The sequence below is a fragment of the Sinocyclocheilus rhinocerous genome, unplaced genomic scaffold (genome assembly GCF_001515625.1).
Source record: "Sinocyclocheilus rhinocerous isolate Xijiao unplaced genomic scaffold, SAMN03320098_v1.1 scaffold2406, whole genome shotgun sequence".
Classification (NCBI taxonomy): Eukaryota; Metazoa; Chordata; class Actinopteri; order Cypriniformes; family Cyprinidae; genus Sinocyclocheilus; species Sinocyclocheilus rhinocerous.
The window spans coordinates 86026-101226 of record NW_015656159.1 but is presented as its reverse complement, the minus strand read 5'-3'; the positions used below and the strand labels follow the sequence as shown (position 1 = coordinate 101226).

Below are 15201 nucleotides of genomic sequence, written 5' to 3'. Positions count from 1 at the left end.
GAAACCTGTCTGAAATGTGATATTTGTATTTCTGATGTTAGTGATGCAGTTAGTGAGACTTCAGATTTAGCCAGAGGTTCCCAAATGCTGGGTCACCAAAAAAAAAAAAATAAATAAAATATATATATATATATATGAAGGACCCCAGGAGTCTTTCCTGTCATCTGCAGACTACAGAGATGTAATTCATATTAACGATCACATTATACACTGAAGTGATGTCATAGCAGACACAGCAGACATAGCACACCAGAGCATTGCAGTTTGAGGTAATTTCTCTGCATGTTTTTGTGCGTTTGAATGCTCTCCCACATTTGTGACATTCTGCAAAAAGCAAGATCTACAGTATATTAGATTGTATAAAACCTAAGCCAAACCAGGTGAATGCTAACAAAAGTCTAGAGCAAAGCTGAGTGAACAGTAATACAATATTGATTTGTCAGGAGCAATAATATTGACTTGACTAGGTGGCAAGAGTTGTGTCTGACACTGATGTTAGTGGTGCAAACATAAACTAATGGCCAGAGTTCCCTGAAGGTTCATGCAAGTGTCAACCAACAATCTAATGAAAACATTTCAGCCCAGGGCACAGGATTACCATATTAATGCTATTATCAGAAAATTGTTATGCATGATATGCATGGCATCTGTTTATGAATTCATGTTGTCTTAGAGACACCACCCTTACAATAATTTAGCTGCTGCATTGTCTGTTTTATGGCCAAGTGTCAATGGTTACTATTAATCAAACTCTGTTATGTGCAGTGTTGGGAAGGTTACTTTGGAAATGTAATAGGTTACAGATTACAAGTTACCTTATTTAAAATGTAATAGTGTGTAACTTTTTCAATTACTTTATTAAAGTAATGTAACTGATTACTTTGCTACATTTCTAATGAATGTACAACGGTTAATCATTTTCAAACATTTACACCATGCAGGGTTAACCATACAGTAGTGCTCAACACTGTCAGACTTTCAAAATCCTTCATCACTTGAATTAAGATGATCAAATTTGAACACATCCACCACTGTAATTAAATTACGTAACGCCGTTACATGTAACTAGTTACTCCCCAACACTGGTTATAAGCATGTGTCCTATTCTGTGTACTAATCTCCTGAAACATTAGTGTCTTTTTAAAACATTGGTGTCTCTTTGTATATGATAGTTTTCTCAAAATAAGTAAAATGCTCATGAAGTGACTCAGAGCAGTTCTCACTAACTCAGTTAGCTGGATTTGATTGTTGATGATTTCGCTTGATCTTGGATTGGTTGGTTCTTCGAAGCTCATCCCGGAGTTGCTGTCATAGCAACAAGTCCGTGAGCTTAAACCTGCTCGGGAGAAGGCTTATTTCATGTAAACAGGATTAGATCGCGGCTTTATAAGCAGAGGTGATACGAGAAGTCTGTTGCACTTGCAGCCATGTCTTGCCCGTTTTTACGAGAGCAACCTGTTGCGGAAGGTGCGAGGATAATTTGCAGAGCTTTTAGAATTAATCGTTTTTTTTGCGACACAGACAGGATCCATTAGCACAGTGCGATAGTGTACTTTTTGAAAGATATCGTTTTTCACGTGAGGGTGTCATTTACATAATTAATTTGTTGGAACCTCATATTAAAAGTTTGACTTGTCGGAGTCGGGCTTTAACAACAGCACAAACTGTGTGCATCGCGTTGAGATTCTTTGCGAGTGGCACTTTCCTGTACACTATTGGGGATGCAGAGAACTTGGTCAAAAGTGCTGTCTGTCGTGCCTGTCGCAAAGTTTATCTGGCACTCAAGCAGTTTTTAGGGTTTTTTGTGGTCTTTCCAAGCCACTTAAGACCCCAAGTTGTAAAACAGAGCTTTTTCGCCATTGCAGGTACATTCTACTTGTTAATGAAGATCGTGTGAATATGACCACGCTAGTAAATATGAATCGATTGTCCCCCAGGCTTCCCTAATGTGATTGGTGCCATAGACTGCACACACATTCATATCAAGGCCCCACCAGGCCCCAATGAAGGGGATTTTGTGAACCGAAAGGGGGTTCACAGTATAAATGTGCAGGTGAGTTACTATTACAATTCTTAATATTTTTGATTGGTAATATACACAATGTATTACATAAGTAATGCAGTTGATTGACTACAATGTCTTAGATGGTGTGTGACTATATGTGCCATTGGCCAAATGGCCAGGATCTGTGCATGACTCAAGAATTTTCAGAGTCACGTTTATGCACATTATTTGAACGTGGTAAGGAAAAATATTAATGTCAAGCTCACTGTTGAAAAGTCTGAGGGTTGTACCTGACAGGGCATGCAACATTGTCGCATGTGCTGTATTACACAACATTGCCACAGAAAGAAAGGAGAGGACCCCTGTGGTGGAGGTGCAGCCCGATGATGACCGCCAGCCAGTGCACTTGGACCAACCTAGTGGCAGAGCTGCACGGGACAGGATTGTGGAAAACAATTTATGAAAAAAAATAAAAAAAAAAAAAAAAAAGGCAAATATGGTTTCCATGACTTTTATTAGTTGTTCTCTGGAAAATAAAAAAAAATTAAAAATTTTGCCTGCAAAGAGATATTGTTATGCAAGGTCAACAGTAGTGCTCGGTGTCAAATGGTGTTTTACTACTTAGAAGTTCCTTTTGCAGCAACTATTTCTAGTGCAATTTTCTTCTTAATTAGCGGTTGGAGCTCTATTTGTCCCCTCGGTTTTTTTACTTCCAAATATTCAACCTCATGCTGCAGGCTACGTTTATAGAGGGAACGGATGTGACCCTGTGCCATTTACAGAGAAAATAAATTGAGCTCAACATGCCACAAACAAGAAAAAAAAAAAGTTCAAAAAAAGACAAACTGATATGCAACACTGTCCACCTCTGTATCACTTCGCTGTGCAGACTCCCTCTCCTTTGTCGCATGACAAAGTGATACAAGAAAGTACTTTAGTTGATACAAATTTATAGTTTGTATTATATAGTGTGTTTTTATGTGTAGTTATGCACTTACAGGTACTTCCTCCAAAGGACACTCATCCGAGAGGGTCTCTTCACTGTCCTGTGCAATGAAAATAAATGGCATGACAAAGTGATACACTGTCTTCGCTATTGATATTTCACTATTGGAATATATAAATAAATATAAATAAGTCCACTTACTGCACATGCTTCAGCACGGGAACATGTAAAAGTGTGGGCATGTTATGTAAAACTGCACAAAAAGAAAAAAAACAGTTTCATTACAATGAGGTACACAGGAAAAGAAACATAGCAACATTTCTTCATTTACTCAAAGTAGGTTTAACTGCCTTCCTTTCATGTCAATGCAATTCAGCACTACTCAAGATCTACCAATTGAAATGTGTAGCTGACATTTGGATTACACCAAATGCAAAGTAGCTACCAATTATTTTACAGTAGCCTATACAAAAATAATTAAAAGCCTCTTTACCAGTAATTAAGGTGCTGCTGCTGCTACTGCTTCCTGGCTGTGGGTCTAAGGAAGAGCTGCCCCCAGGGATGCCCAGAACATTGGGTCGGTTCGCATTTAATCCAAGGGTCAGCTCTTCTGCCGGGGTGTGATTCAGTCTCTTTATTTTGCCCTGATATCTATCTCTCACATGACTTTAATACTCAAGATTTAACAAAACTATACTTTCTAAATTGCCTACATGTCAAAATTAGTACATCACTACAATATCTTTATAGAAAAATCCTAATACTGAACACGAGTCATGTTTTTCCCTTACAAAAATTAACCATGCTTTTACTATAGTAAAAGTACAGCAACCATGTTTTTTTTTTTGGCAAATGGATTACCATTTGAATTTATTTTTACTACAAATTCCATGGTTAAACTATGGTTAGTGTAGCAAAAACCATGGTTAATTTGTGGTTAGCCTACCATGGTTTAACAATAGTAACCATTGTCTTTGGATTTATAGTAAAATCATCGTTGTGTTGTTGTCGGCCCTAGCTCCCCCTAACCCTATAATAAAATATGATTATTTGTCTGCTAAATTAAGGCAACTATACAATAATAATATTAAAATAGCGGCCAAATCGGGAATTGTCCCGGTTCTCCCGATGGCCAGTCCGCGCGTGATTTCCAAAGACACGCAGAACGTGCAGGATTCATATATTGTCTTTTTGCGGCTTAATATTCACAGACACTAGTCCATATCGCGTTTCGAGTGTGCTGACCTACTTTTGATTTATTCGTCCAAAATGTGGCATATTCCGTCCGCGTTAGGCTATAGGAATTCCGTGACTGGATTCTACGAACCAGTCTGTGTTTTCCGCATCTCGGAAATTTTAGGGCCCCTAGGCTATGTCCCAGAGTAGTCAGTGCAGACACACACACACACACACACACACACACACACACATACACATTAAAAAAATTTTCCTTTATTTTTTCTGTGTCATAGTTTTTTTAGGGCTATTTAATGGCAAATTTCCATTGTGACAAATTACCCCATAAAGTGTTTAAATGAACTGACAAGTAGCCCGTTCTCCCCGATTTTATCTGGCAACACGAGGGCTCCGGAGATTTGTTTTTCAACTTCATCACTTTGCATTAGTTTTCTTTTCCATTTAAACGTGTATTCATCTGAACATGCAGAGGTGTGTTGGAAGAGTGCATAGAGAGTCACGTTGTAGCCTACTAATGCAGCGTTTGCGATCTGCGATTCCCGCATGGATGAGCCACTGACGCGTCACGCAGCGCCTTCTGTTAAATGCATAATATGATTAAATTCCCGTTTGTCCATTTCTCAACCTGTCTCCACGCGCTCGCGATGGTCTTAAGGTGAAATTGCGTCATTCTAGGTGGAAACAAAGACGAGTTGAGCTCTCTTTACATTTATTTTGTAATTAAATTACGTAACGCCGTTACATGTAGCCTAACTAGTTACTCCCCAACACTGGTTATGTGTTATGGAAGAATAGTAAATCAAACACCACTGCGTAGACCATAGGCAAGGTCAGTGATGTATGGATAATTTAGAATACGAATATATGATGCATTGTCAAGGTTAAAGGTTAAAGCACTGCATGTTGTTGTTTTTTTTTGTCTATCAGAAATCATCGAAAACTTAAATATAAAAGTAGCATTATTCTTACACACACACACACGCCTGATGATTATATATATATATATAATACATTTACGTTTTTTTGTTCTTTATATATTTATTTTAGGAAATGTGGCAAATGATATGTCCCGCTATTGGCAAATTTCCATTGTGACAAATTACCCCATAAAGTGTTTAAATGAACTGACAAGTAGCCCGTTCTCCCCGATTTTATCTGGCAACACGAGGGCTCCGGAGATTTGTTTTTCAACTTCATCACTTTGCATTAGTTTTCTTTTCCATTTAAACGTGTATTCATCTGAACATGCAGAGGTGAGAGAGTGGCGTTATAGCCTACTAATGCAGTGTTTGCGATCTGCGATTCCCGCATGGCTGAGCCACTGACGCGTCACGCAGCGCCTTCTGTTAAATGCATAATATGATTAAATTCCCGTTTGTCCATTTCTCAACCTGTCTCCACGCGCTCGCGATGGTCTTAAGGTGAAATTGCGTCATTCTAGGTGGAAACAAAGACGAGTTGAGCTCTCTGAGCTCCATCAGATGGAGAGAGAGCAGCTCCCTCACCAAACTCCCCCTGCGATCCGGAGGGGATACAGATGAAGAGAAGCCATTCCATAGCATTCCCAGTGGTCAGGTGGACGCAGGGATTTATGGTGCTGATGCGGTGTCGTGCAACTTCAAAGAAATGTTTGTGGATTAATAATGCACTTCTGAGTTAAAACATCGCTGCCCAGTTTTTCCGCTGTCGATCCAGAGGACAGCAGATGGGACCGCTAAATAGGTGTGTTCTTTTTCTGTTGTTAGTGATTTATTATGGATCTTACATTTTTGTATTTTCAAATTGTTATGGGATGATTTTCAATCACCTTTTTTTCCAGCATAGTCTCGTGATTGTGAATGTGCTCATTTGTGCAATTTTTTCCCCCAATCGATTTTTTCTAAGGCAGTGCAAATTGATTTACAGTCCAGTTATGCAACTGAAATTGCATAGTTGCATGTGTAAAACAATTGTTTCTTTATGCATTCATAGTGCATTTAATTCAGTACTTCAGCTTTCTTATAAGATTTAGCAAATAATTATCTGTTTCCTTTCTTTTATATTCAAGATCGGAGGGACCAAATGCACAGTGCAGTCCAAATCCATAGGTAAGAAAAATTACATGTGATTTATTTCATATTTCAGTTGTTTCTCCTGGACAGCAATGAGGTCAAATGGAGACTTTTGCTTTAACATTTTTAAATGTTCTCCTGAAAATTATTAGTCATTTCATGTGTCTTCTATAGAGTTTCAGAAGAGATCTCAACAATATCTGAAACTGTACTCATATTTGTTAATGATACCAAAGTCTGTAGATCTTAATATGAACTCAAATATTTCTCATCAAATTCTCCCAGATCAGCTGTCTGAGCTATTATCCATATAATGCTTTTTAATCACAAGCAATATAATTTGTATTATTTCAGTAAGTAAACATTGCATGTGCATTATTTCAGAATTTCTCAGAATTGTTTTAATGACAGTTTAATGACAGTAACTTGAGCTGGCATAGACTGAACAAGATCTAAGTTATCCAGCATGATTTGAGTTGTAAAGAGCATCTTGTGCTTTAACTAAAGCATAAAAGTCTGATCTTTTGCATAAGTGAGTCACATAATTAATGTGACAAATGTATAAATGGTGCAAAATCTTAAGTGTTTCATATTCATTTTATGCCATAACATTTCTTTGTCTTAATTTTCTCTAAAAAATAAAATAAACTAAAAGTTTTGAATTCTATAGTCTCAGACTTTTGGAGCCCATTGTAAAAGTCAATGAAAACCACATATTGATCAATCAATATTCTGAGTATGTCTATGATGGTTACGGTCCTGCATCTTGATATGCTTTTTATGGTAGTTTGGCAGATGGCTCACATTTCTTCAGTCACTAATCATTCATCTGTCCCCTGCAGGCTGTCCTTTCCTCACAAAATCAAGACTAAAATCAGCAATGGATGCCATGCCAGAGTATTCCCTCTTCCTTGTGAGGATTTTGGAGGAATTGGATACTAAGTACAGTACTGTTTCATACCAAGACCTTTGTAAGTCCCTGTGTGCCAGGTTTGACTTGGTCCATTTGGCTAAGCTGAGGAGTCTGCTATTCTACACGGCATGCTTGGATCCAGCTTTCCCCGCAACCTTATTCAAAGACAAGATGAGATGCTCAGTGGAGGACCAACAGTCCAAGAAGCTCATGGTGGCAGCGGACATTGTCACCATGTTTAATCTCATCCAGATGAATGGAGGTATGGCCAAAGACAAGCTGCCGATGGGTCCGAGACCGAAGTTTCACAAGAACCAGTCTTTTGAGTCCTGTCGATCTGACACAGATGTGTATAAATTCAACGATAACGACAGGGGGTACAACCTCTTGGACACCAGGGGTCATCATGTCTCTCGGAAGTCACCCTGCCCAAAATCTGACTCCAATAACTGCCAACAGTTTATACCAACCTCAGAACCCAACTTCCTCTTGGGAGTCACCAAGGATCTGAAATGTAGGGCAGCATCACTGGATAAACTACAGCATCTGCCTCAGTACTCCAGCGTCAGTCCTCCTCCGTGCGAGATGCAGAGCACTTACTTCCCCATGGACATCGACAGCGAGTCAACAACTGACCAGGAATCTCTCCATGCCAACCCAGGGATCAAGGATGTTTTCGTGTCTAGCAGAGAGCCTTTCACAGTGCACTCGTGCGTGCAAAAGCGGAATATCTTCAAAGAGGATTTCCACAACCTTGTTGCCTTTTCACCCCACGTGATCACTACAGAGTGCAGAGCGAATCCCAAAGCTGGTGGTGTGTACCATCACAGGAGGGAGCTGAACAAGCCTCCCACTTTCTTCAATCACAGTTTCGAGCTGCCGTACAGCAACCCTTACTTTGAACCCGTCAGCTCACCCATTCAGAACAAAGCACGGGTGAAGCATGAGAGCCTGGACGACTTGCAAGCATCCACGTACTTTGGACCTACAACGGTCTCCGAGTGCGTGAGCAGCAGGAGGACTTCGAGCAAGCATGGAAAACAGGCAGCCTGGCCTGTCAAGAGCTTGAGTCTCAATACCGAAGAAGGTTCTGACTTTGAGAGGTCGTTTTTGAACGGAAAAGTGGCAAAGGACAATCACTGTCATAACGTCAGTGCCATGGAAAATGACCAGCACTTTCAGTGTGCAAAGGACAAGCCCACTGCTTCTCCCTCAGGTTTCCCCAAGAAGTTCAATGGAAACAAAACAAAAGAGATTACTTCTGTGGCTTGTGGACCCACTGTTGAGAAAAGGGAGGTTGGGAAAAGGTACAAGGACAAGAGTGTCAACTGTTTATCATTTCAGTCGAGCAATGTGGACAATGGCATGAGTGTTGGGACCCAGACAGAAAAAGCCGAAACTAGGAAAGCGAAAGATTATGCAGGTCACAACAAATATGGAGAGAGGCCGCCCTTCAAGCACTCAGATGAAGACTCTGAGATAGTCAGCGACGATATCAGTGACATCTTTCGCTTTCTGGATGACATGAGTGTGTGTGGCTCTCTTGGAGTTGTGCAGTCATCGTGCTACAACAGCAATGGCTCACTGTCTCAGGTGACGAAATCAGACGGGGACAGCTCACCTGAACACAACACTGTCAAGCTGGGCAAAACGGGCATCAAGCTCGACCGCCTCTTCCAGTCACTGGAGAACTCAGATGATGAGCTCAAAGAGAACGTCTGCAAACTGGTACTCAGGATTGGCGAGATTGAGAAGAAGCTTGAGTCTCTTTCAGGGGTGCGAGGGGAAATCTCTCAGGTCCTCTCGAAGCTTACTAGACTGGATGAAAAGATTCAAGAACCGGAGGCTAATGGGAAATCAAGTGATAATGGTCACGTGGAACAGATTAAGACTGACGCGAACCTCTCGCCTCACGTTTTCCAGTGTCACACCACTGGACACAACATGAAGGTGGAAAAAAGCCCAGAATGGTGCTGCTCGGAGGCTGATGGGAGCGAAAGCCTGAGGGTTAAAGCTTTAAAGAAGAGCATGCTCACACGCAGGTCGTCCAGGTCACTAATCGAAGAGAACAGCGCCACTGAGTCCAAAGTGGCCAGCATCACCAACTCCCCTCGAGACTGGAGAACTGTTTCTTACTCCAGTCACACAGGGGAGGAAGGGAAAGAAAGAGACCGGCATAGTGAAGGCAAGGACAGACATAGGAAACCCAGAGAGGTAACAAACCAGTATACTGAACTTTTTTGTCATTACTGCATATTGAATTTGCTGTTGTGAGTGTTGCACCCCAGGTTCTGCATTGCATTGTTATCTTATTGTCTGAATCACTCAATTGGTGCATCTCTTTTTTAATGACTGATTGGCAAAACCGACTAATTAGATCACAAGTGTCTCAGTCTATATCCAAAATAGACAGAAATCTTACTTTGTCAACGAATTGACTGAGATGACTCACACACCCATATTGACTTTAAATGAGCTCAGAACTGATACTACATTTACATTTACATTACATTTACATTTAGCAGACGCTTTTGTCCAAAGCGACTTACAAATGAGGACAATGGAAGCAATCAAAATCAACAAGAGAGCAAGAGAGCAATTACGAGAATACTGTGCATTACATGTATACTATGCAGTCAGTGTTTTGTGGATTCTGGTCTTTCCTGTCACAACATAATTGCATCCAAGACTTTCACTTTGATACTTGTGTATTTGCTGTAGTGACAATAAAGAATTCAATTTTATTTGAATTAATTCATATTTTCAATTACGTTCATTCAACTAGTTTATAAAAGTCACACTTGAAAGAGTTGATGATTGCTAAAAAATGTATTTCCAATTTTAAATGTTAGATGATAATGTTAACTAAATAAGATAACTAAACAAAATTATCAGCATGATAAATACAATTGGTTGCAAGAACATTCTTTGTGTGGAATATGTAATGAAATGACCTTTGAGGTCTGTACCATCTGACAAACCACGACTTTAATTTTCATATTGTTTGAATGCTTAAGAATTAAGTGATCATTAATTGTGATGGTGTGAGTGCATATGCTAAAATCAAGGTTTAGGGCCTATCATTGCATCCTGTAGGATTTAGTCTGTCATATGAGCTACTGTGGGACACATTTTAGCAAATCTACCACTATATTCTATTCATTGATTACTTGGGTGTAACATTTTTTGGCAATAGTCTTGGTTCCTGTGCAAAGACAAAAATCCAGCACTGACAGTCAATCGAGAAAAAAAAAAAACACTGGGGTAAACATAATTATGGCTAGCACCCACTTACCTGGTTTTAAGCAAATCAGTCGCGACTACACTAAGGATGTTACGTCACCTTCTTGATGTTAATGCACCAGGCTGAGAAGGTTGTTAGATTTCTCCTACACCCATACATGGTTTTGCATTGGTTGACACCCCTAGGTGGTTATGCACAATTATCCTCCATCACTTCCCAAAATACATGCAGGCATGTTGTTTTGGAAGCAAGCTAGCTTTAATATCATATCTCTAATAGTTCAGCCATGGTCTCTTGTGGTGCAAATATCACACAATTTACCTATTCTACCCTACATCTAGTTGTACTTTAGCCCAGACGGGGGCACAGACTGAGTGCAGGGCACAACAGAGAATCAGACAAATAATTTTAATTCAATCCCCCCCAGAGGAACAGGGATTTCATGGCAAATTGGTCCTGTAAAGTATTTACCAGCTCTCGAGTTAGTATGTTGACACATCTATAGACTAAAGCTTCCGTGCTCTGCAGCATTGAAAAGGCTATGTAAACAAGCTCAAGGATTCAATGAATACAGTAAGGCAGATAAATACATTTATTTGTTCACCGCTTAAAGAAGGACTCAAGGTGTCAGAAAAGCAAGAAATTAGTTTCTGGTGATTTGTCTCTGAAGACATTTGCATGGGATGCCACAAAAAAAAGAAAATGTGTTATGTTATGATTCTATTTTGTTCTGTTTTATTTATTTGCTCTGTTGTGTGCTATTTTATGTTATGTCATGTTAAGGTTCTGCTTTGGGCTACGTTATGTTTTTTTAATGTTAATTTTTGTTTTGTTTATTTGTTGTTTTGTTTCTCTTCTCTTCTCTTCTCTTCTCAATGTCTTTTTTCTCTTCTCTTCTCTTGCAATGTATGCAACACTTTCCCTTCTCTAGTCTTGGGAATATTTTAATGTTTTCTCAGTTTTCCTCCTCTGCCTCTCGTATTCTTGGCTTATTGCCCAGGTTAGATGCCTGCCAGATCCTGTATCGTCCCTTCTGATCTTTTTGGGGAACTCGCGAGTGCCAAAAGTCTCTGCGCTCTGGGAAGATCCAAGCTGTAGTTAATCTTAGTGAATGGTCGCACAGGGACCTGGTGGCTAATCCTCATTCACATTAATGAGAACACACTTCCCTCAATTGTCGGATTGAGGGAAGTCGTGGCCTAATGGTTAGAGAGTCGGACTCGTAACTCAAAGGTTGTGGGTTCGAGTCTCGTACCGGCAGGGATTGTAGGTGGGGGGAGTGAATGTACAGCACTCTCTCCCACTCTCTGTACATTCACTCCCCCCACCTTCAATACCACGACTGAGGTGCCCTTGAGCAAGGCACCGAACCCCCAACTGCTCCCCGGGCGCCGCAGCATAAAAATGGCTGCCCACTGCTCCGGGTGTGTGTTCACGGTGTGTGTGTGTGTTCACTGCTGTGTGTGTGCACTTAGGATGGGTTAAATGCAGTAATTCCGAGTATGGGTCACCATACTTGGCCACATGTCACGTCACTTTCACTCACTTGTTCTGTGCCTTTTGAGGTGAGATGTGTGGTTTGAGTTTAATGCATTGTTGACCATAAATAAGCCATCTACATGTTAATTTTCCTGAAAACTAAGCATATTGTGTTTTGTGCCACTATCAAACATTGATCTGTTAGTTTGAGCTTCCCGAACAGCTGACAGTAACATAGATCCACTGACCAATGGCTTGAGTTTTGTGGCGGAGCTATCTGTCTGTCTGACCAATAACAGAGCAACTGCAATTCTGACACTTGTGCTGTAGAAGCTTTTTTTTCATCTTTCATTTAAAAGTATTGCTTTCATGGATTTAAATCAGCGCTGTCAATGGGGTTCGAAGCAAACAGCTCGTCTGCCAAATATCTATTCAGCTGTGAATTTTTTGGTAAATGTTTTTCTGGGTTAATGTGAGTCTTACTGTATGCATCCTGTCGCTCTCTTTGATTTTCTTTCTGTCTGTATCACCCTGTCTCTAATTCACATGAAGTTGTTACGCCAGCCTTTTAGCACGACTTCTTTATTAGAGAGAGCGCAGCTAGTGAAGCCAGATGATACGAGAGAACTGTCATTTCCAGACAGGCTCTTAGCACAACATCCCTTCCTTCTCGCAAAGTGCCCTTGATAAAGGGCAATGCAAACCTTTTTTCTTCAAGCCCAAACAAAAGTGCCAGCTAGCCAAGCGATAAGCTCATGTCAGTAGTAGTCAAGCTAAAAGCACACTTTAAATATTTGGTGGGCGGAGTATAAACAAGCAAGGCATTTAGTCGCTTGATTTCAAGGCTATCTTCAATGAGGTTTTAATTAAGACTGTGTGTGCCCGTTCAACTTCAAATTGTGTCGGACAAAGTATGCTCTAATTAAAGAAAGGTGCCCTGAATAGGCTGATGGATTTAGATGACAAATTTAAGGACTATATATTTGCAGATGTGTGGATGTTTCCTGTGTAAATCTCACCGTTACAACAGGTTGTTGTGGTTGATTGCCAGTGTTTTGGTAATTGGTTGCCTAAGGTGTTCTGCACAGTGTATTATATTATTTGTATACAGTACTATTGTAGTATTATTTTGTTAATATTTTGAATAATCTTTTTTTTTTTAATTTTTATAAATGTTAGTTTTCATTTTTAATTTTAGTGTAAGTTTTAGTAACTTAGGTTACTAAACTAAGTATGTGCTTTTGTTAGGTTTAGTACTTTGTTTTTGAATATTTCTATTTAGCTTTAATTTATTTTTCAGTATATTTTAATATTATTTTTTATATCATTATAGTATTTATTAATATTTTGAATTCGATTTTATTTGTTATATTTTTTGTTTAAATATTAATTGTAGCTTAGTTTAGTTTTAGTAATTTTATGTGCTTTTGTTGTTTAGTACTTTGTTTTGTAAATATTTCTATTTAGTTTTAATTTATTTTCCAGGTTTAGTACTTTAACATCAACTTATTTTTTAGTATTATTTATATACTATTATACTATTTATTCATATTTTGAATTATCCTTTGATTTTATAGCTTTCATTTTATTTTATTTTAGTTGTAGTAATTTTAGGTGCTTTTATGTTTACTGCTTTTTGTGGATTTATTTGTCTATTTTTTTAAAGCTTTATATTTATTTTAAATATAGTACTTCAACTTCAATTAATTTATTTTAGTATTGTTTATATACCATTATAGTATTTCGATTTTATAACTTTAATTTTAATATTTTAAGTTTTCATTTTAGTTTAAGTTTTAGTAATTTTGTTATGTGCTTTTGTTTATTAGATTTAGACTTTTTATATTACCATTTAGGTTTATTTTAATTTCAGTTTTAGTAATTTTAGTACTTCAGATTATACATATAGCAGCACGTCATGCCTTTGCACAAACTGTTACATGCCAATGTTTCATAGTTCATGTCAGGCATTTGTTCAAACCAACCCCACTAACTAATTATGACCACTTGTAATAATGGTTCTTTCTTAGCAATAACACTAATGATTGTGTCTCAGTGAGATTACACGTAATGAATTTACAGCAGCAATAAAGAGTTTTAATTTACTGCAATGCCACAATACATTGTTTAATAACTTGTAATGTGTTGGTTATTTTACAGCATGAAGAAATACAGAATCCTTGTGGTTAGATGATGAAATTTGAGTCTTCAGTGAGTCACAGTCGTCTGTATGACATTGAGTCTGACCTGCAGTACATATTATATCACTGCTGCTGTTTTCTTGGCGAGGAATAACATGTACCTCAAATAAACATCAGAAAGACAACATTTCTCCTTCTCTCAGTTGGCCATTCCTCATTTGCATCTGTGGTTGTTTGGTTAGTCTTTCCCTGCTGGAAAACAGGAGGTGGATCAACATTACACTCTTCAGCTTTCACTCCTGTGGCTTTTTTTAATTTTCACCTTAGCTCAGGCCAGACAGAACAACACCTTACCTTAAATTTTAGCCGAGAGAGAGAACAAGAAGAACGTGGGTGTTTTTATTTATTTATTTATTTATTTACAAAATGAACAGAGGCAGAGAGACAAAAATGAATACTACAATTATATTGAAATGATTCAGATAATATAGTTCCTAACTGGTGGGTAGCAGCCAGAAAATAGGCCACAGTCTGTCCTTATAGTTTTAAAATGGAAGAGAAAACATTTTCCTTATCTTTTCCAGGCAAACCCTGTGGGATTTTGGCACAAAATCACCTGCAGGTAATTATATATTTATACATCAGTGTTGGTCTAAGGCAGTGTTTCTCAACCCTGGTCCTGGGCGCCCCCCAGCACTGCACATTTTGTGTGTCTCCCTAATCAAACACACCTGATATAACTCATTAGCTCATTAAAAGAAACTCCAGGACCTGAAATGGGTGTCAGATAAGGGAGACATACAAAATGTGCAGTGTTGGAGGGCGCTCAGGACCAGGGTTGAGAAACACTGGTCTAAGGGCATTTTTGGGCATGTCCAATGTGAAGTCTGGGACCTGATGCATAAACCACGATATAAGTGATGTTTTATAAACAAATTTCGGGAGGAGCACGCACAGATAATTAACACGGCCAGTTCATCATTAGTGATTACACCATTTATCCAATCAGCGCAAGAGAAAACTCCTATAAATAACCAAGTACGTCTTACCTTCGTTATCTCTCGACTTTCAGCATTCGGTTCGCTCCTTTTGCCTTTTTACCACAGACCCAATTTCCCGTCCAACGAAAAGATCTATACTGGGGATTTTTCAGATCCTCCGCCGCAATTTGCCGGCCCCATGATCACTCCTTCTCCGCCAGACACGGCCGCCGAGCACCAGGCTT

General features: G+C 39.1%; 1 protein-coding gene and 1 pseudogene across 1 annotated transcript in view; both read left to right on the top strand.

The window, feature by feature from the left end:
- The first annotated feature begins 1427 nt into the window (after window positions 1-1427).
- Window positions 1428-2237, top strand: LOC107719676 (putative nuclease HARBI1; annotated as a pseudogene).
- A 3476-nt stretch (window positions 2238-5713) lies between these two features.
- The window catches only part of LOC107719677 (UPF0258 protein KIAA1024-like), a 24030-nt gene continuing 14542 nt past the window's right edge, over window positions 5714-15201 (top strand). Inside the window, exons 1-2 of the mRNA XM_016527158.1 lie at window positions 5714-5870; window positions 7042-9326. Coding sequence (XP_016382644.1) covers window positions 7080-9326 — 2247 coding nt within the window. The 5' untranslated portion in view covers window positions 5714-5870; window positions 7042-7079. The remainder of the gene's footprint in view (window positions 5871-7041; window positions 9327-15201) is intronic.